Here is a 23761-nt window from a genome sequence, read left to right on the forward strand (position 1 = left end):
CTGTCACTTTGACTGAACTGTCATCCCGGGAGGTCGGACCGGAGTTATCGGTAAGTCAGAACGTCTTTTTTTTTTTACAGGTTCATGGATTTTCGGAGCGGAAGTCACTGTCCATGGTGCTGAACCAGTTTAACGCTTTCAGCACCGTGGACAGTGACTGTCTCCTGACGTCGCGTACCCGAACATTTTTTACCGGTTTCGGTCAAAACGAGTTTGGCCGAACCCGGTGAAGTTCGGTGCGCTCATCTCGAATTTGACACTCCGTTTGGATGTTTGTAAACAGAAAAGCACGTGGTGCTTTTCTGTTTACATTCAGGAGTTTGACAGCTCTTGCGTGATTTTCGCGCATGCAACGCAGGACCGTCCGTGTGGCATGCGTTGTTTTCACGCACCCATTGAAGTCAATGGGTGCGTGTTGCGTGAAAAACGCAAGAATATAGAACATGTCGTGAGTTTTACGCAACGCACTCACGCAGCGCAAAATTCACGCATCGTCTAAACAGCCCCATAGACTATTATAGGTGCGTACGACACGCGTGAAAAGCACGCGCGTCGCACGCGCGTATAATACGCTCGTGTAAATGAGGCCTTATTGTCTTTGGCTCAGGAGCCCCCTTTAATGTCTCTGCCCAAGGACATTGCTTTATGCCTACCAAAGCTGTTCCTTTTGGTATCTCAGCATAAATTCCCTGCAATGTGCTTGCCACAGGTGCCAATATTTCAATGTATGCCTGCCACATGTGCGCCTTTTCTGCCTTTGTGTTTCCTTTGTGCATTTTCTTCCTTTTAGTCAAAGATTGATTGAATAAAAATAATATTGTGCAGAGTGGTACTAGAGATTCTTGCAGACGAAAGATATTCTCTCGGAGGGGTATGGCTTTTATATAGCACCAGAACTTGTTCCTGTGAGTGTTGAGGGCCCAAAGTTTGCTCTTGTGATTTGAATCTACATTTGTACAATAATCACATTAATAAAATTCACAATAGAAACATTAAAGCTGGCCCATACAGTTTAGATAGCGGTCAGCTGGACACTCATGGCATAAATGTGAAATAAACCTGGCAAATAGTATGACAGATTATCTGTGTTCCATAAGGTACATTGTACAGAAGTCGACATTCCGCTGCAAGCGGAAATTTTGACTGTAAATTAGCTCGTCGGCTGGAGTAAAAAACGTAATAAACACAGTTTAGCCTTTTACATATTTACAAAGTTTATCTACAGTTTCCTCTTCTAAGAGAACGTCATTGAGCCAATTGATGACATCATAGATAATTATATATTCAGGTTTTTTTTTGGGTGAACCAATAAGGGGAAATATTGCACGCAAACTGCAACTTTATCAAGGGCAATAAAAATGTCAGTAAAATATAATATATAACCTGTAATGTCCCAGGATATTGGAAAGGCTCACTATAAAGATATATGGTGGATTATGTTTTTTATGGTTCACTATTCTCTAAGGGACTAAAACACTGGTGGCATTTCATATCAGCAATACATTCATTATTCTAGTTCTGCATGATTTATAAAGTTCTCATAGTTAGTCACATTGTTTGTTGAAGAAAGAATTGTGGGAATAGTTTGTTCTGCCACTTACTTTGTTATATGATGCATATTCTGTCTGGGAGGAATTAGCCACTGCACCAACAGGATGTTGTGTCTACCTGCCCTCTATGGTGACTTCTTTCTTCTAAGGCGTTATTTTACAAGATATGTTCATTAACTGTGACTAGTTTCACCTGTGTGTAAAAACAGAGTCTTCCTGTAGGTACATTAATATAAAAGATGTATGGGACAGAAATTGGGGAAGAGATCCTTAAGGGGGTTTTACACTGGGCAATTATCAGGCAAATGATCATTCATAGAACGCTCGTTGCCGATAATTGCCCTGTGTAAACAGGGCAGTGATTAGCAGATGAACGAGCAAAAACTACTACTACTAAACACGGAGACGTGCTGCCGACATGATAATAATGTATGGGGACGTGCAATCGGAGTAACGACCGCTCGTCCCCATACATAGCTCTTTATGACAGGAGCAATTCGGCGCCGATCAACGACCTGTCTCGTTGATTGCCGCACGCTGAACCGGCCAAAATCGGCCGGTGTTATAGGGCCTTTAGCCACCCATACACATTTTATTACTGTCAGTGAATCCCATATTTTTTGTTGGAATCCACCAATAATCTAATTTTAATGAGAACTACTGAGCCTCCTTGGGCGTCTGCTATCAAATAGAATGGTCCATGATAGATTTCTTTAGCTTTTTAGTTTAGTTTCCCTGTTGAGCACTTGGACAGCATGTTCCCAACGAAAGCAGCTTATCACTGGTCACCTGCTATAGAAAAAAAGGAGTTGCCTAAACAACTGTACTCCTTTATTGTCACTAGGTCGTATAACTTGAACTGGTTTAGTGAGCTGAATAACTCTGTTTCCCTGATTTCAGCGCTTTTTCTTTTTTTCCTGGACCCCCCGTTCTAGAGATATGGCCCACTGTTGTATTGGCTCCATATATGTTAATTTGCTGTAGTTAGCCAACAGGGACTGAACTACCACCAACCTGCCTCCCGCTGATTGATCAGCATCAGAGGCAGGAAAGCTAGCTCCACTCTGTTGGCTAACTACAGCAAATTAACATATAGGAAGCCAACATAACAATGGGCCATATCTCTGGAACGAGGGGGTCCAGGAGGAAATAAAACAATCAGGGAGACAGCGCTATTCAAGTCAGTTAACCAGTTCAACTTATACGACTTAGTGACAGGTCCTCGTTAAAGGAATAATGACGCGGGTAACAGGCAAAACATCTACCATATGGCCATTGAGAGGCCACATCCTTAATTAAAGGAGCTTTTATAGTGATGGGGAAAGTGAGCCAGTGATCCCTGTACTGTAAAACTGATAAATCAGAATGAGTGGCAATAGATAGTATGAAAGGCAGAGTGCTGGGAGGCCAAGAAAGCGTAGAGAAAAAAGTTATAATCAAAACCTTTACATTTCTCAAACTCATGTGAGTCATGACCTAGTTGGGCCTCTTTCCAAATTTTTCTATTCAGCCCCATGGTTACTTATTACACAACTTCCCTTTAACATGCATATTTAGCCAAGCCCAACATGCACGTTAGTATGAGACATTGGAAATGATAAATGCCAGCCGAGCAACATTAAGCTAGCATTTGTCTTTTGTTCATGGTCAGTGCTAGATTAAGTAATAGTTACCAATGATTAATGAGAAACTGCATGTACAGGTCTAAAATAATAATCTAAAACCATAATAAAAATGGGATTCCTTCCCTTAATCCTTTCATGCCGACAATCTGTAGATACACGTCCTTTTCGCACATACCCCGTGCGGCCAGGGCGTGAATATACAGATCTCTGTACCAGCCGGCATAGCACTGTGAAAAGCGCTCGGACGCCGGCTGTGTCAGTGTCCCCGGCTCCCCAGCAACCTGCTCACTGAAAGCCAAACCGATGGGTTCGGCTACAGAGAATATGATCACCATTAAGAACTGCTTCCTGACCGCCCACAGTAAATTCATGTTGGCGCTTGCTGGGCTCTGTGCAGCGCCAACGTGAATTCACAGTGGGTGTTAAAAGCGCGATCCATGTGTCTCAGAGTAGTGCTGACACCCAGATCGCGCTGTTAACCTCTGCCTCTGGTTCAGGAGACAAGATCGGGACCTGATTGGTTCAGGTCCTAATCATGTGATCGCAGGGAAAGTTTGTTGTAGCAACGAACTGGAAAGTTTGTTAGTATAACAAACTGTAAAGTTTGTTGCTACAACAAACTTTCCTGAGGACCGATTGCGGGTGCTGCCGTCGGTTGCATGGCAAAACCGGAGGCCATACAACGGCCTCCGGTCTGCCATTCACGGAAGCCTATGAGGACTAGCTGGTCCTCATATGCTTCCTGTCAGTGTAACAAAAAAAAAATAATAAAAATGTTTTATAAAAGTGTAAATACAAGTTATAAGTTACAAAAACAAAAAAATGCTTTTTTTCCTATAAGACTTTTATTAAAGGAAAAAAAATAAAACGTTTAAAAAGTACACATATTTGGTATCACCGTGTTCGTAACGACCCCAACTATAAAACTATAATATTATTTTTCCCACACGGTGAACACTGCAAAAAAATAATTAAAAAACAGTACTAGCATCACTATTTTTTTGATCATCACCCCTCTCAAAATATAGAATAAAAAGTGATCAAAAATTTGCATGTACCCCAAAATAATACCAATAAAAACTACAACCCGTCCTGCAAAAAACAAGCCCTTAAACAGCTTATTTGACTGAAAAATAAAAAAATTATGGCTCTCAGAATATGGTGACACAAAAAAGAAATAATTTTATAGAAAAGTGATTTTATTGCGCAATCGCCACAAAACATAAAAAAACCTATATACATATGGTATCGCCGTAATCGTACCGACCTGCAGAATAAAGTAAAATGTCATTTATAGTGCACAGTGATTACTAAAAGCGGATAAGATTGGGCACCATTTATCAGTGCGACACTGGCCACACATCTATGAATTAATTATTTACCCCATTATTATACCCTCTTATTATGCCCTGATGTACTCTGCCGAGCTTACATATACACTATACATTATAAACTGAAATACCAGCAAACCCCAAACAGAACTATTACCATGCAAAATCTGCGTTCCAAAAGCTAAATGGTGCTCCTTCTCTTCTGAGCTCTGCCGTGGGTCCAAACAGCAGTTTATTACCAAATATGGGGTATTACCGTAATCGTGAGAAATAGCTTTACAAGTTTTGGGGCGCTTTTTATTCTTTATTCCTTGTAAAAATTAATTTTTTTCATATTTTTTCAGAAATTTTTCAGAGATTTTCATTTTCACAGACATATTCCAATAACTATAGCAAAAGACCTGTGTGGTCAAGATGCTGACTATACCCCTAGATAAATTCCTTGATTTGTGTCGTTTCCAAAACCACTTTTGGGGAGATTCCACTGTTTTGGCACCACAAGACCTCTTCAAACCTGACATGGTGCCTAAAATATATTCTAAAAAAAGGAGACCCCAAAATCCTCTAGGTGCTCTTTTGCTTCTGAGGCCGGTGCTTCAGTCCATTATCACACTAGAGCTACATGTGGGATATTTCTAAAAACTGCAGAATCTGGGCAATAAATATTGAGTTGCATTTCTCTGGTAAAACCTTCTGTATTACAGAAAAAAATTTATTATAAATGAATTTCGGCAAAAAAATGAAATTTGTAAATTTCACCTCTACTTTGCTTTAATTCCTGTGAAACACCTAAAGGGTTAATAAACTTTCTGAATGCTGTTTTGAATACTTTGAGGGGTACAGTTTTTAAAATAGGGTGATTTATGGGGTCTATCTCGTACATAAGGCCCTCAAAGCCACTTCAGTACTGAACTGGTCCTTGACAAAATAGCCTTTTGAAATTTTCTTGAAAATTTGAGAAATTGCTGCTAAAGTTCTAAGCCTTGTAACGTCCTAGAAAAATAAAATAATGTTCAAAAAACAATGCAAATATAAAGTAGACATATGGGGGATGTTAATTAGCAACAATTTTGTGTGGTATTACTATCTGTTTTACAAGTAGATTACATTTAAAATGAGAAAAATTATAATTTTTGCAAATTTTCTTAAAATTTTGATGTTTTTCATAAATAAGCTATGAATTTATTGACCAATTTTTTCCACTAACATAAAGTACAATATGTCATGAGAAAACAATTTCTGAATCACTTGGATAGGCAAAAGCATTCCAAAGTTATTACCACATAAAATGACACATCAGATTTGAAAAAATGGGACTGGTCATTGAGGCATCGATGACCCTTGGTCCTGAAAGGGTTACATTTTTGGGTTAACTTAATCATGATAAAATAAAGAGTCTTAAGCCATTTACATACATCTGGTAGCTGATATCTCAGCTATCAGTTGTCGCCACTTAAGGAAAACTATTTTTGAAATGAGAGAATTTTGTCATTTGAATAAACATAATTTTTTTTTAAACACAGATGGAAATTAAAGCTCCTCTAAAATCATTTATCCTATAGATAGTAAAAAGTAAATTTGACAAATACTTAGAAAATATTATATCACTATGTTTAGAATTGTTATCAATTGTATATATGTTTTTTTTATCCATGATCACATTAAATCCAGATCATATGCACATTTGATTGTCAGTTCAAGACTAATATCACCTATTTCCTATTAGTAATCTGTAGTATTTACTTTCATTTTACTGACAGAATGGAACAAGAATTTGCCCATAGCAAAGTTCCCAACCATTAGCAATGGTGCTACATCTGCTTTTGCAGGCTTCCTTGCATATGTAGCTGCCGGCTTAGTAACTGCAGTGGCTGTGAATATATACATGAATAGTCTGTTACCATGGTTAGCACAATATACTAATACCAAAAATAATCCAGTGATGGAACTACCATATTTGCAAACTATGCAACTGCACATGGGCCCAGTAGATAAGAGCCCACGGTTTGTCCTGTCCTGAATTACTAAGACAACGCATTGATTTGAGTCAACACCGGGTAATCGTTAATTTCACCTGTGCTGGTGCTGAAAGGTAATTGAACACTTTACCTAATATTAAAGCTGAAATTCTACAGGCTTCACCACAGATTGCAGCTGATCGCTGGGGATCCCAGCAGGGGGACACTTTGTGATTTGTTTATTGTCAAGGAAGCCTTCTAACAAGTATGGATTGTTCTATTTTATTTAAATATGGCTGCCAAGCTAAAACAATGTAAAAATGACCAATCTATAGATCAAGATTAAGCTCAAACAGTAGGGGGAAATTAGCAACTTTTCTATTCCAGGTTAGAAAAGTCGCAAATACATCAAAATTCGCAATTTGCTCAAAACATTGCGACTTTTCTTTTCCAAAATTTGTATTGTTTTACAGAAATAGAAATAGCAAATATAACAGATTTTGTCTTAAGGCACAAGTAAAATAGATCAAGATAACAATGCCCAAATGGGCAGCAAGCATAATACATGCTAAACAGTGCAGAAGGACATCAATGGGCCCCTGAGGTCCATCAATGAGGTTAATGTATAATGTACATTGCAGAAAATCAGGTTACAATTACAGAACATGGTTGTAACATAACCGAAGATCAAATAATTAATAGAAAAGAAGAAAGAAAGAGAAGGTATTCTTCTAGTGATAGGGGGAAGTAAGAGAAAAGAGGAGGGTAGGGGTGAAAGGTACAAGCCGGAAGGTCATAAAACATTGCGACTTTTGAGGCACTTCGAGCACTAACGTAGCTTTTTTTTTTTTTAAGTGGGCTGAGCTTAACATAAGGGGTGGGGACCATCCACGGGCCAACATATTAACTGGCATAAATTATAGGGGAAATCTATGCTAGCCTGTAACACTTCATAAATGAGACAAGTGTGCCTTGTAAACGACTGCTAAACAGCATGTGCCAAACAATCCTGTTTCCGGTTACATTTTACTTGTAAAGTTAGAATGTTATGTTGGATGAAACAATGGTAACTATGGGCAGATCATAATTACCCATCAAACAGTGCCCAAGTAATAAGAGCTTTAACAGGCTAAAATGTCCACAGATAACGGTGGAGTAAGGCTTATTAAAACACCTGAGCATATTGATAATGCAATAAAACATTGGCTTTAGTTAGGCAAACTCATTACAGTATACTTTTTTCTTGGTTACCTGGTTTTGGAGTTGTGAGATGTAGTTGTTGATCTTAAAATGCATGCCCACATTTTTACATAGAAACAGTTTGAGGCCTTGTTAACACATTGTAGTTAAGGGAATATACCACCATTATTTTTAGTAGTTAATAATCTATACGGAAGCATATTCTTTTTTTCTAATCTGATATATATTTTATAATTGTATTTTATTCTTTACATTATTATGGGCCGCCATCTTGCCTGAGCTACGGCAATAGCAATTCCATAAATTGTCTTAGAAAACAATGTCAGAAATCTACTCCTTGACATTCTTGGGACAGTTTAGTGGGCATGCTCTGTGACATGTGCAGGCAGGGGGGAAGGTAAGCTGTGTCCGACCCCTATTGTCAGGGGTGTGATGCTGTGTTATCTGCCTCCAGTTTTATAATAATCTCGCCTGTGATAATAATGAGGGGACTGCTGAGAAGTGATCTCTACAGAACAGGAAGTGTCAGTCTTTTGTGAAGCTCAGTGGCCAGAAACGGCAAAATTCCAGGAATTGTTCTTAAGGTATAGATTGATGGAAAAAATATATATATATTTAACATAATAAAGTGTGTTAAACATGTTTATCCTGCGACTTTTGGTACATTGAGGGTGCAGTTCTGAGCTGGACCATAACCTGCCCAGTTAAACTATGTATAGATACAGCCTGCTGTTAAAGGGGTTGTCCACTACTGGACAACTGATGACCTATTCACCGGATAGGTCATCAGTACATGATCTGTTGGGGACCGACACCTGGACCCCGCACCGTTAAGCTGCTCTGGCTGCCTCTGAGCACCGTACGTACATGCTGGAAGCAGTCGGCTCCGGCCACTGAATAGCAGCCAAGCTGCAGTACTGCGGCTCTACTCCTATTCAAGTGAATAAGAGCAGAGCTGTAGTTCGGCAGCGCGGCCGGTATGCTATGTAAGAAGCCAATTGCTTCCGGCTCCATACATAGCATAATCGGCCATAACATCTGGAGTCCAGAGGCAGTTGGAGCTGCTTAATGGTGCAGAGTCCGGGTGTCGGACCCGCACCGATGATATACTGATGACCTATCAGTTGTTCAGTAGTGGACAACCCCTTTAAGTTGTAGTACAAAACATGGTGTGAACAGATCATTGCACAGTACTCCCTTGTGTTATTTGATTTCTCAAGCAGCTAAATTAATGGATTCTGGTAATAAAAAATATATTAAGAAATTTTAATTTTGCATTTACCTAATACAATTATTTAACATGACTTCAAATATTTGGTAAGTACATAGCAGAATATGTAGAATAATATTGAAGTGACTGCCTTTACAAAATAAAATTGGAAACTAAGTGGCAAAGTACAAATATTGAATTAACCTTTTTAAGAGCAGCATGTGCTTTGTGCAGCATGAAAGCAATTGTATACAACATGTGGAATTTACAGACACATTGCTGTAACCTTTCTACACTTAGAATCTATATTCAGTTCTAATTGAAACATTGATCTTATGTTGACACTGTTCCCATATTGTAAATTCCACAACTTTCTAAACTACAGTATGTTATAAATGTAATGTACTAGCCTGAAATTGAAATATATGGAGGATAATTGACAGATGATTTTTTTTGTTTTTTTACAGTTTGATAAAATACACATTTACGCTATTTCTCCAGCAGGCGTAGGCCTCATTCAGAAAGGCAAATTGTACACGTGTATAACTATCGTTGTTCCGGATGTAACACTAACACTCCCCACGATTTTACAGCACCATAGGAATGTTCAGTATAACCACAGGAGTCCGGGTGTAACATCCAGAATACAGACAGTTAAACATGTAAACAATACTCCCGACTGAATGAGGCATAAGTGCAGTATTGGTGTACATTAATGTATCAACTTAATAATTGACGTTAATGCAGCAGTTTTACTTATTATAAATAATCAATGGAAATCACATTGAAATGGCGCCAAAATTCCACGTGTGCTTTTTCCAGATTTATTCTGCACATTTGTTTATACAGATTTGTATTCTATTCTTTATAGTGTTACACCATTAAACTATATATATTCCTTATTTGGCAGGGTCTGGCCTTGGCTCATTTTGTATGGATTGCTCCACTTCAAGTGATTCTTTTGCTGGGTCTAATTTGGGACTTACTACAGGCTTCTGCTTTCTGTGGACTGGGCTTCCTTGTTATTCTGGCATTTTTTCAGGCATGGTTGGGGCGAAGGATGATGAAATATAGGTAAGATCTTATTGTCTTTTCCAATGTATTAATGAAACAGTGTAATTTAAATGTCATTTTGAAGCAAACTTAGTTGTGATCTAGTTTAGTGATGCGGTACATGTGACCTACAGTATCACCTAACTGAAACTCTGGCACGTTGCTAAAGCAAGCATCATTGTTGTCACTTACCCGGTATGTTGCTCCACTGCTGTCCGTTCGGTAATGTTTGGGTGCAGGCATTTTTTCCACAGTCATTGGATATGGTCATTTCCCTACATTTTTATCTGTTCAGCTCACTGTATGCTTTTGTACATCAGCTGTATACATGAGATTTATTGCAAGAGTAAAGGCTGCAGTACTTATTTCAGTGTTCCTTTGTATTGTTTGCTACATGGCTTTCTCACAAGTTTGACTCCAGACAATGAAAATATATTTGGAACTCTGAACTTTGGCTTTCATCCCAACCTTGAATCAGTTCCTCGGATCCTGACGTAATCTGGTTTCATCTGATTATGTATTTGACCATCTATGTATATAAGCTGTGACCTGCAGTACATCCAGTATTTCTTTGTGAAGCCCCCTGATGAAAACCAAGGAGCTTATTAGAGGTAGGCTATGTTCACACGCTGTGTTTTCAGGCATTTTTTGGTGCGTAAACGCCTCGAAAAATGCCTGCAAAAACGGAAGCTGAAAGCCTCCAAACATCTGCCCATTTCAATGGGAAAAACGTTGTTTCGATCAGACGGGGCGTTTTTTTAAATAACGGCCCGTAAAAATAAGTGCATTTCACTTCTTGAGCCGTTTTTGGAGCCGTTTTTCATTGTGTCAATAGAAAAACAGCTCTAAAACTGGCTCCAAAAAACATATAAAAAAACGTTTGATGCTTTAAAAACGGCTGAAAATCAGAGGCTGTTTTCTCTTGAAAACAGTTCCGTATTTTACAGCCATTTTTACTTTAGCATGTGAACATACCCTGACACTATGAAAAAGAGCTCCAAAAACTGCTCAAGAAGTGACATCCTCCTTCTTTTTACGAGGAGTTTTTTACGCGCTGTTTTTTAAAACAGCGGCGTACAAAAATGCCCAGTTGAACTAAATGCTGTTTTTCCCATTGAATTCAATGGGCAGATGTTTGTAGGCGTTTAGCTAGTGTTTTTCTAGAAGTATTTTGAGGCGTTTATGCCCCAAAATACGCCTGAAAACACTGCATGTGAACATACTCTCAGTGTTTCAGTTCAGCCAGCACAAATACCTGAAGACACATTGTTTCAACTATATATTCCGTTATAAATACAATTTCCACAGTGTCAGATCTCTGTCAATTTTCCCTTTTCCTAAGATATTATTTGAATCCTACATCCCACTTTAGCAAGTATTTTATGTAACCGCCATATTCTATTCTCAGAACGCACCAATTAAACAAGTATTATTTATGGAACGATGCTCAATGATGTGTTAGATAAACATAATCATACTTATTAAATACCAGAAGGGCAGATTTATAAAATTTAAATACTGTGTTAAATTTATATTTTGAAATACATGTAAATTAACATTTTACATATTATATTGTTCATGTTAATTTCTTATAGAGACAGAAGAGCAGGAAAGATCAATGAAAGGCTTGTAATCACTTCAGAAATTATTGACAATATACAGTCAGTTAAAGCCTACTGTTGGGAAGATGCAATGGAGAAAATAATTCAGGCACTCAGACAGTAAGTGCAATGTGTACTACTAGGATTTTTACTACACAATCTGTCATTTATAATCAGGCTATATTGAAATATGTGACTCCTATGGTATTAAATATTGTCAACCCTAATGTGAAGCATTTCTATGTATATTAGTGTTGCTAAAAAAATTACCTAATTTCGCTACCTATACAGTTGTATGATTTATTATGTTTTTCATTTATATAATTATTAAGGCGGCTATGTACCATGATAATGCAACCTTTGAACCAATATAGCCCTGGTCACCATATTTGGAAAATTAGTAGCAGTAAATTGCAGTTGGAAATGCTACCAGTAGTCTGAGCGGTAAAGTTGTGAATATTGCCCTTAGATCTGACATTCATCCTGTTGCTTTATTGAATGTCAGGATAGATGGTTTTGTGCGCTCATCTTGGCACGGTGTTATTTTGAAAACATCATCAAACACAAAAAAAAATATTTGACAAAATACCTAGAAATAAGAGCAATAAATGATCACTACTTAAAATAAAATGTATATGTTGGTACCTAGAGTAGACAAAGGGGGTTGAAATAGTTAAGATATAACACAAGTCACAATGCATAAAATTGACCGTCTAAATAAATAAATAAAAAAACTAGACACACAAAATCTAAGTAGCACTGTTGTAGTAGCAATAGTGAGTTCAATCCCCAGGGTCCGGCTTACTACCCTCCAGCAGTATTAGACAAAATCGGCAGTACTCCATGCAAAGGTGCGATGTTTTGATTCAACAGAGAAAGGTTTAAGAAAGAAAGGTATCTATCTATCTATCTATCTATCTATCTATCTATCTATCTATCTATCTATCTATCTATCTATCTATCTAGCTATTTTTTTATATCTGTTAGCCAGAGGCGTAGCTGGCAGGGGGGAAGGGAGTGCGGTGGCCCCTGGCCTACTAAAATGGTGGGGCCCAGGGGTGGGCTGAACCATGGTAAGGTTTAGCCCACCCCTGGGAAAGGTATCTATCTATCTATCTATCTATCTATCTATCTATCTATCTATCTATCTATCTATCTATCTATCTATCTATCTATCTATCTATCTTTTCTTTTATATCTGTTAGCCAGAGGTGTAGCTAGCAGACAGGCAGGGAGGGTAGTAGAACCCGGCCCTACTGAGATGGTGGGGCCCAGGACGCAGATACAGTTGAATCCAATGCTGGAGCAGGTAGTTGTCAGCTCCCTGATTCAGCATTCACTGTGTAAAGCCGGCCATGAGCGGCTTGGTACAGACAGGAGTGATGCAGTGACGTCATCACACCTGTCTGTGCTGAGTCACTCATAGCACATACCAGAGGAGCAGAGCGATGTCTTTCACTCGTCGTGAGAACGAGGATGGGGGAGTCATTTTTTTTTATTAGGCACTATGGGGCATTATACTGTGTGGGGGCAGCTATAGAGCATTATACTGTGTGGGGGCACTATGGGGCAGCTTAATGTGTTTGGGGTAACTATAGGGGCATTATACTGTGTGGGGTGCACTATAGGGCCATTATACTGTGTGTGGAAGGCTATGGGGGCATTATACTGTATGGGGAATCACTATAGGGACAGTATACTGTGTGTGGGGCAGCTATGGGGGCATTATACTGTGTGGGGGCACTATAGGGACATTATACTGTGTGGGCAGGTAATATAGGGGCATTATACGGTGTAGGGCAGCTATGACAGCATTTTACTGTGTGGTTGCAGCCAAAGGGACATTTTACTGTGTGGGCAGCTATAAGGGCATTATACTGTGTGGGGGCAGCTATAGGGGCATTATACTATGTGGGCAGGTACTACAGGGGCATTATACGTTGTAGGGCAGCTATGATGGCAATATACTGTGTGGGGGCAGCCAAAGGGACATTTTACTGTGTGGTGCAGCTATAAAAGCATTATACTGTGTGGGGGCAGCTATAGGGCCATTATCCTGTGTGGGCCAGCCATGGGGGGTACTTTACTGTGTGGGGGGCACTATACTGTGAATGACAGCTACGTAAACAGTGTAGCAGTTACGGCAACAGAGCAGCTCTTTATGCTGCGCTGTTTTTGTAAAACCCATTCGCTTCTATGGAAGTTTACAGAAACTGAGTAACACAGCAAACTATGCTGATTACATATATCTGACCCCGCCAGATGCAGCTCTGCAGTTGTAAACATGCATTGGGGGGCCCACTCAGATGTGTTTCGCTCCCCCCTGTGCTAAATCCCTAGATACACCTCTGAGTGTTAGCATGTGTATGTTACTTTGTCATGTACCACCTACCTAAACATTGTTTTAGACCAAGTAGACCGTTCATGGCAAAGATATTCCGTAATGGCAGTGGCCTCTTTCAGCAGGATAATGCGGGAAATTGTTCTGGAATAGTTTGAGGAACATGAGTTCAGGGTGTTTACTTGGCCTCCAAATTCCACAGATATCAATACAATCGAGCATCTGTGTGATGTGATGAAGACCAATTCCGATCCACGGAGGCCCCTCCTCGCAACTTACAGGACAAAAAATACCTTTTGTCAACAGGACACCTTTAGAGGTCTTGTGGAGTCCATGCCTTGATGGGTTAGAACCGTTTTTGCAGCACGAGTGGAAGCTACACAATATTAGTCAGGTGGTTTTATTATTATGGTGTATGTATGGTTAATCACAAACTGCTTACAATTATATGCACAGTATGATTCTGAATGTACAGTGATGAGATGGATTTAATACAATGTATATATCAATGTGAACCTGAAACTCACAACTTGGTTTTCTTTTACACAGGACTGAACTGAAGCTCACCAGAAAAGCTGCCTATGTGAGATATTTCAACAGCTCAGCCTTCTTTTTCTCAGGCTTCTTTGTAGTGTTTCTCTCCATTCTTCCCCATTTACTAACTGATGGGATTATTATCCGAAGGGTCTTCACAACCATTTCATTTAGCATCGTTCTCCGTATGGCTGTTACACGCCAGTTCCCATGGGCTGTACAGACTTGGTATGACTCTCTGGGAGTTATAGATAAAATACAGGTATGCATGTCTATGTGCTAAACAATAGGATCAAAACACTAGAAATGAACATGAAAGATTGAAGGATAAGATTATGTACCTCTAATTTTACAACAGAGCATTTGTGTTTATGTGAGCTGTAAACTCATGCAATACTCAATAGTATTACTTCATACCGAGATTTCTCATGCTTATGTGGATGTTTTCAAATTTACTTTACCATATAAAGAACTGTAATGGCAATTATATAAATATGAAAAAAACTCCAGTAAATGTTAAAAAGTTGAAAAGTAATTAGAGAATACTGTAATACTATGAAAGATTCCATAGAGAGCAATTATTGACTTGTCAATATGACCCATGCCTACTTTATGCCCTACCTCTTCTATAGGGGAAGTAAGCTGATATCTACACCCTTGCTTCTGAAAAAACACAGATATATATACACAGATTAAGGCCTCATGCACACGCCCGTGCCCGTAATCACAGCCCGCGATTGCTCCCAGAATATGGGAGCACGGCCCGCAAAATCCGAAATGTAGGACATGTTCCATATTTCCCGGCACGGTTCTACAGCACAGACACCTTTCCGTAGCGCTACGGAAAGGTGTCCGCGGCCAATAGAACCGGGCCGGTACGTAATTGCGGACCTTATTGCGGTCCGCAATTACAGAGTTTTTCCACGGTCGTGTGCATGGGGCCTTACATTAATGTTGATTACTGTCTCCTCATGCTGCATGTGTTAATAAAATAGGTATCAGCAGGAAACAAGTAAAGAGGTTCTCAACCTAAATTTCTTTTTCACAAAGATTTTAGGAGATGGAGTACTGCCAAGCCTCTTGCCCCTTTTCTGCTCTCTACTCGATAAGAATTTGGTCTCGAGCTGAAGATCTTAGATGAGACAGACTGGGTCTTAGGGGTGCACTGGCTGACACCCCCATTTAAAATGCCATAGCTTTCTGCCATTGTATCCTAACCATTCTGACTTAAGTAATGCAGATACATAGTTCAAAGCTGGATTAGCACTGTGCTGTGAGACCAAAAAATATAAGTTTAGATGGAAAACCTCTTTGACAACTAGTCTTTACCATTCGCTCTGTCAAAGGAGTGTATCCATACACACTCTCAATGTGTTATCAGTACTGACAACGTCAGAGTAACATCTGGCAGAACACATATTTCTCAGAAAAGATACTCCAGAATTATTATTTTACGGGGATTTCAATTTACTAAAATAGACACATCAGAGAGCTGAGAAGTTCTCTCTAGGCTAATGTGTAAGCCATTGCCTATGTGGAGATTTTAATTTTCTACACAAAGTTATTACTTGACATACATAAAATACCTTCCTAATGTGTAACCACCTGGAAAAGTGATTATCTAAATGTCAGAACTAAACCGTAGAATTGTTTAGATGACATGTTGTTTGATAATATTGATGTTTGTTTCCATTTAGGTAGTAAAATAAATTACTATATTTCAATATATTTAACAGGACTTCTTACAAAAGGATGAATATAAGTCACTGGAATACAACCTGACCACGACAGAAGTGTCCATGGAGAATGTAACTGCTTCCTGGGATGAGGTCTGTATTTAGTTTATTTGTTCTTATATGATCGAACATAATGTTTTTTCCACATCTGTTGCCGTTATTTTTATTTTTTTTTAAATGACAGGAAAATCATTTTTTCACCATAAACATTTAATTATAAATTGTAATATTTTTGGACTTGTCATTATCAGAATGCAGATTTAATTGATTGTCACTATCCCAGTATATCTTTTAAAGTAATGCTTCCCTGGTTAAAGTAAGGCTTACCCCTAGGAAATACATGGCAGGTAAACATCCTGCATGTACATGAATTATAGCTAGAAATACAGCTACAGTTTATTTTCACTGGTTTGTTCATATCAGACACTGTCATAGAATGTACAAGAAAGCCTTTTTAACAGAAATATAAAATTCCTCATGAAAATAATAGTTTTCTATGTTATTTTTATACAGGGGATCGGAGAAGCTTTTGGAAAAGTGATTCTTGAAAATGGAGGCAGTGCTTCTAAGGAAGACCCAAATCTGTTTTTTAGTAACTTCACATTGCACGTCACTCCTGTGCTTTCTAACATCAGTTATAGTCTGGAAAAGGGACAACTGCTGGCAGTTGCTGGTTCTACTGGATCTGGGAAGGTATTTGGAATTATTATATAATATTTGTTTGTTATTTCGCACAAAAAAACTAATGTTCTGTTCAAATCATGTTTTTAGCCTAAGTCAGACATATATGACTTTATACTGTAAAATCCTATACAGGTGCACAGATGTAGCAATCTATATCTTGAATCTTTATGCGTTAAATACACAGTAGCAAGAAACTTTAACTTGACGTTTTCCATTGGCCTTTGTTGTGTGATATCACACTGCAACAAGTTATCACAGTCAAGATAAACTTTGCTACATGTGTATATGGTACCGTACCCATAGACTTTTACTGTGCAGATGTAAGCCCAAAGAGTGTCCTTAAGTTATTTATTTCCTGTTGCTTATATAGCCCCAACATATTTTGCAGCGCAGTATTGAGATAGTCATCACATCATTTCCAATCTGAGTACCTGGAGAAAACCCAAGCAAACATGGGGAGGACATACAAACTCCATACAGATGATTTCCTTGGTCAACCCCAGGACCCCCATGCTGCAAGGCAACAGTGCGAACCACTGAGCATATGTTTTGAAAATTCTACATTTGGATACCTTTTATCTTTTTTTTAAGAGTACTGAAAAGAGTGTAGGATGCTATGCTATCCAGAATATCCAAACTTCCTAAACATTAACATGTACTTTTTGTTATAATGGTAATTAGTGGCAGAGAGATATGAATGTATGGGTGTAATATTGCATAGTATAGATTTTCATTTGAAAAGAAGGCCCAAGAAATTACGTTAAGACTGAGTTCACACGGGGCGGATATGCTGCGTAAGAGCACGCAGCGTATCTGCCCTGTGCGCCGGGAGACCGCTCCCAGGAGACCGCTCCCAGGAGACAGCTGCAGCCTGTGATTGGCTGCAGCGGCGGTAACATGGGATGAAGCGTCATCCCAGGAGGCCGGCCCTCTGACACCATCCAGGCCGGTCTCCTAGGATTATGTTTCAAAAACTGCTATTTGTTGTGGGATTTACCTCCTCATTAATTCAATGGGGAAAACTCGCAACAAATAAGCAGCGTTTACGCAAATACAATTGACATGCTGCGGAATAAAATTCTGTACCGCAGGTCAATTTCTGAGCCTGTTTTTTCGCTCAGTATTTACGCAGCGTGTGGATGAGATTTGTTTTATCTCATCCACTTTGCTGCTACTGCATTTGCTGGGGATTTTTGCTGGGGAAAAACCACAGTATTTACGCAACGTGTGGACTGAACCTAAAGCTGTCAGGGCTCCACTATTTCTGATATAGAGCTCCAAATCATCTGCATAGACCTAGAGTTAAAATAAAAAATTTGGGTTGCCTGCAGCCACCACTAGGGAGTGCTTATGATCTCACTGCATATTGCTTTATTATTGAGTTTAATGTATAAACAATATGGCGTAAGCTTCTCGGCCCAGATTCGTGACACATATCCATAATATGGTGATATGCATGAGACCTAATTGTTTACAATGGGTTACAGCAAAAGTAAAACTGATTTCAATAAAGAAAAGGACATTTTTAAAGAAATAAAATGTGCCTATAAAAAAGTACTAGTGTGAGCCCAGACGTAATGTATTTTTAAAGCAATATCAGTGACTTTTAACAGGTTATTCTTAAAAGTAACGATTTGTTGCAATCAATTCTGTAACTGTCTCTTTACATAGTACAAACATGTTACTAGAAGGGGAAGAAATTTCACACAAGCGTCAGAATTAATTTGTATGTACATGTGATATGTTTTGTTATTTTATGACGTCTCGAAATTACGCAAAATTGTTTTCCAAAATGATTTATGCTTTACTCTGACGTTCAAATCCCTGGCTTGCTGCTGACCTCAGACAGGAAACCAGTGATAAGGCCGGCAGTAAACTGATACATGTAACACCTTTCCCTGCATTTCTCAACTCCTTGATTTGATCAAGGTTGCTGTCTACTAATTAACTAAAGAATTACAGCAGCTTTCAGCATGTGAGCTGTAGTCAATCCTCAGATTATCTACTGATGTGACATCTGGGAATATGATTTTACAAGGTGATATGTGGAGTCATTTGTCACAACGCTAGGCATCACCTGCTGACAAGGGCAGTGCAGAAATTTTCTCACACAGTATGACTTTTTTTTATTTGCTATACAAATGGGTTGATATATTTACCACTCATTTTCCAACTGATCAAACCTCTGCTGAATGAAAAATATGTTTAAAGTAATTACTTCATTTTATCCAGATTATGGTAAATATATTTTGCTTTGAGATCTAGTACCAGAACATTATGTATGTGTTGGGATTATATAACATTAGGAGGCAAATGTTAGCAAATTGAATCCCTACAAATAACTGAATATTCTAATCTCTCAAATGAGGTTGATTTGCGACGCCAGAAACAGCCAATGTATAAAAGTGGGGCTATTTCTCAAAGAAAAGAAGGCAGACATTTATTTTGTCATCTCATATAACCCTTTAAATCTATTTTTAACCAAATAATGATAATGCAGAAAGGGGGGCACTTGCACCTCCAACTCTAACAGTTACTGAAATGTCATATGTCCTGTGTACTTTAAAAAGGATGGGGGGCACTATATAATATGGGAGATTAATAGGAGATTAATTTTAAAGTGAAGAGATTACGATCTGTTTAGTCATGTTGAGCCCTCTGAATGGCTGCAGCGGTTACATGCTACGTGCCGGTAAACAAACACTGGGAGTGCTGCAGGAGCGACAGCGCTGAATCGCCGGGGCAAGGATAGGTAAGTATTGCTTTTTTTTTGTTTAATTATTTCATCTTCAGCCACTAATAATAAAAATGTCACATCCCAGATAGTCCCTGAAAAGACTAATTTATATAACTTCCTGATGTGCATCTCTTGATGCTATTATTCTTTTTTATGACTTTTTGCTGAGGCCTATTTTTAAGTTTTAACTTTTAACAATGCCTAACTCATATGCATTGGTTAAAAAATAGCTCAAAGAAAAAGAAAAGCGCTTCATGGTGTAATATGTTCAAAATAAAACAGGTTAGCAGGCATATAGCTGTAGGTTAGTATGCTCACCTTTTGGTGTTGTGCTTAGAGAACAACATCTATTGACGCGTGTATAATGTCGTAGCTGCTGCCGTCCTTCCCTCCGGGCAATCGGTAGTGCAAATACCTTGTCCGTATGTAGAATACTATATATTTTTCCTGAAGAAGGAACTAGTCCAGTTCTGAAACCGGTTGGATCCATTTGATATCATTGTATCATGTTTTAGCAATTTATGCTTTCCAAGCTCAGTTTTGTTTTTTGTTTCAAAAAATAAATAAAAAGGCTTTTATTTATACCTCCTGCCTAAAGTGGTGTTTTATTACTAGCAGAGCCTTCGAAAATCCCACTATTTTTTCCTACAAGTATAACTCACAGGCATTGGAATTTCATGATCTAATTTTCACATTTGCTTGCTAGCCTACTTAATAAATATATTTAATTGATTTAATTGAAAAGCATGTCTAGATATTTAATGTAGAATGTATTTGCACAGTCATGTTGTGTTGTCATCTACTGCAGACTCTAGTTTGCCTGGTCCCTTCAGCTATAGATCTATAAGATATACTGGAACTGTCACGTTGGGTTCGTGGACCCACTGGGCCGTACCGCCTTGACGGTATGGCAGCTGACCAACAGGGTGCAGGTCACAGTCTATAGTTCATATAGGGTACCTGTGGCAGCTCGGACAGTAGTAAGACAGGCTCAGCTGGGACTAGGCAGCAGGTAGACGTCAGGCGTGGAGTAGCAGGACAGGCGTAAAATAGAGCACAGCACGGCACTTGACCAGGATAGCACGGGATACAGGATACAGGATACAGGTACGGGGAACACTGGGAACTGGGAAACAGTAGGAGACCATTTGCATAGACAAACTAGGATACGACAAACAACGCTCAGGCCTGGGAAGAAGGGGCTGGGTCCTTCTTATAACCCAGGGTGCTCTGGGAGCAATCAGCTCAATCTTCCACCTGCATGCGCTTTGGCTTCTTAGGTCTGGACTGAGCTCGCGAGCGCACCCTGGTGCACACTGTGGAACAGGACGGCCGTATGTGCAAACATATCTGGAGAGAAGGGGGTCAACTGCATGGAAGGAGTTTGTGGTCAGCAACCACGGACATTACAGTATCCCTCCTCTTACGCCCCTCCTCTTGGGACCAGAATGAGAGCGAAACCTCTTAATGAGGGTAGGAGCATTGGGGTTCTCTTCTGGCTCCCAGGACCTCGCTTCTAGACCAAACCCCTTCCAATCTACTAAATAATAGATTCTTCCTATTATGTGCAGACCAAGCTTATATACTAACTAGCCACCAACATGTGATACATCGTCCGAATCAGTATAAAGTATGTGTTAACCAATAAAGTCAATAAAACCTGTAATACTTTTAATAATTAATTAATACTTAATGCAAATATGATGTATCACATATTGGTGGCTAGTTAGTATAAAAGGGCGGTCAGTACATAATATGATTGTTTGACAAAGGCCCCAGTGCACCTATGGACTAAAACTTTGCCTTGTAATGGTGTTTACATCATTTATGACTTTTGCATTTATCTGAATGTGCTGTCATGTTGAAGTCAAGTGGTTTAAGAATTAGATGTCAGAACGTATGGGTTACGCTTTCCTATTTATTTTACTCAGATGTGTACTTATGATGTGTCACTACAGCTTAGCTACAATGCCCACAGGGAGTCTGAGGTAGCCCGAGACACACATCATTGATGCAAGATGCAGCTCTCTCCCCCCCCACACTGTAGTTCTACTCTTCAGATTGGCTTCTGTGTATAAACGCAAGTGCATCACTAGCTCACCAGGAAGTCAGTGCTTATTGAAAAGGTTATATTACTGCAAGGATAGAATGATTATAAACTACACATTACTAAACCAGCACAAGGCACAATGCACTAGGTTATTGACTTGTTAAATTGACATTTCACTGGAGAAATGCCTTTGTCTAGTCAATATTTCCAGAGTTCATGTGTATCAGAATAAGTAACAATCTAATACTTTACAAATATTTCACAACATACTAATGTGTTTTCTTATCTGACTTATGACGATATACCCATGTTATTGGTTATTACTGATTTAGTATTTCCCTATATTAACCCGTTCAGGGCCACCCACTGTATATATACTGCGCAGGTTTATGCCTGCCAGGGACCGTGGAAAGAAGACAGAAGTGGTTTTCACTGCTTTTGTCTTCTCCGTAGTCACATACACAGTGCTCAATAAACACTGTGTATAGAATAGAGGTAGCGGCATCTGTTGAAACGCGGTAACTATGTTACTGATCACATGATCACTGGGATGCCGGTAGTAGAAGGCTGCTGCTCGGTCTAACTAGACTAACAGTGGCAATAGTCACTATAAGGGTATGTTCACACGGCTTAACAAAAAAGTCTGAAAATATGGAGCTGTTTTCAAAGGAAAACAGCTCCTGATTTTCAGACTTTTTTATTCAAAGTCGCGTTTTTCGCAGGATTTTTAACGGCCGATTTTGGAGCTGTTTTTCTATAAAGTCTATGAAAAACGGCTCCAAGAACGGCTGAAGAAGTGACATGCACTTCTTTTTTGTGGCCGCGTAAAAAACGCCTCGTCGGAACAGAACGCCGTTTTTTCCATTGAAATCAATGGCCAGATGCTTGGAGGAGTTCTGCTCCCGATTTTTCAGCTGTTTTTCGGGACGTTTATGACCCCCGAAAAATGGCTGAAAACTCTCCGTGTGAACATACCCTAACAGGGCTGATTTCCCCTGTAACTAGGGCTGCTGTGCAAGTTATAGTGGAAAAGTATAGTGTAAAAAAATAAAATGAAATAATAAAGTCCCTCAAATGTCTTTTCTGTTTTTTGAGGAACAGGCCATAATGATAAAAAAAATAAACTTTAAAATAATTACACATTAAAATCCACCCCCCAAAAAACACTCAGCCCGCCAATTATTGTCGTTATGCTAGTCCTGACACCAATTACCCTAAAATAGACAAGTAATATCAACATTTAAGGTAGATGATTATGATCACAGAAAAAGTATATTTTAGGGTAACACTATATTATTATTAGATATAATTAGCTAAAATCTAAAGCATATTTTATTGATAATTTTTTCAAGCTATAACCCTAAAAATGCAAATATAATGTGTTGAAAAATAATTAAAAAAAAGAAACCTGCTTTGATCACAAAAAAATTGCAAAAATCATGTCGCTAGCCCAATAAATAAAAATATTATAGCCGTTTAACTAACGCATGCTAAAAATGGCCTAGCGATACCTGATCCTAAACTGGTTAATACATTGTTTCCAAAAATTATAAAGTTGCTAAACTGACTAGTATATGTTTTTAATAACAAAAGCCTTATTAACTAGGTAACTATTTACCTATGACTGTTGTTACACTTCCATAGCAGACCGTGAATAATCTCAAAAACAATACTAAATATTTCATTACAATGCCTTATTACAATGCTATTAACCAGCCGAAGTGTCACAGCAACAAATACTATACAATTTCTGCAGGGTAATGAATACAACTTGACATGGGCAAATAAACAGGATATATATCTAGAGCACATGGTTAGGAAGTGAATGGAATAAACACATAGATAAAGTACCGTATTTTTTGGACTATAAGACGCAGTATTTAGCAAGAATAAATCTTGCTAAAAAGTCCCTGCGTCTTAAAGTCCGCGGTCGCGCCGTGCCCATGATTTGCCGGCACATCATGGAGCGGGGCGGAGTGCTGTTTGGAGCGGGCTTACGCGCTGAGCCTGCTCCATACACTGCTGTGTTTTACAGCTGATACGCTGCTCTAATGGCCAGGAACAGCGATCACGCTGTTCCTGGCCGTTTAACTAGTTAAATGCCATGGTCAATAGCGACCTGGCATTTACAGTGAAGGAAATAAGTATTTG

At 38.9% G+C, this 23761-nt stretch overlaps 1 protein-coding gene across 1 annotated transcript in view; it reads left to right on the plus strand.

Moving 5' to 3' along the window:
* CFTR (CF transmembrane conductance regulator) overlaps positions 1-23761 on the plus strand; it is a 214717-nt gene that overhangs the window by 48864 nt on the left and 142092 nt on the right. Inside the window, exons 6-10 of the mRNA XM_075857129.1 lie at positions 9785-9948; positions 11523-11648; positions 14419-14665; positions 16140-16232; positions 16653-16832. Of these exons, the coding sequence (XP_075713244.1) occupies positions 9785-9948; positions 11523-11648; positions 14419-14665; positions 16140-16232; positions 16653-16832 (810 nt within the window). The remainder of the gene's footprint in view (positions 1-9784; positions 9949-11522; positions 11649-14418; positions 14666-16139; positions 16233-16652; positions 16833-23761) is intronic.

Source organism: Rhinoderma darwinii, chromosome 3, assembly GCF_050947455.1.
Source record: "Rhinoderma darwinii isolate aRhiDar2 chromosome 3, aRhiDar2.hap1, whole genome shotgun sequence".
Taxonomy (NCBI): Eukaryota; Metazoa; Chordata; class Amphibia; order Anura; family Rhinodermatidae; genus Rhinoderma; species Rhinoderma darwinii.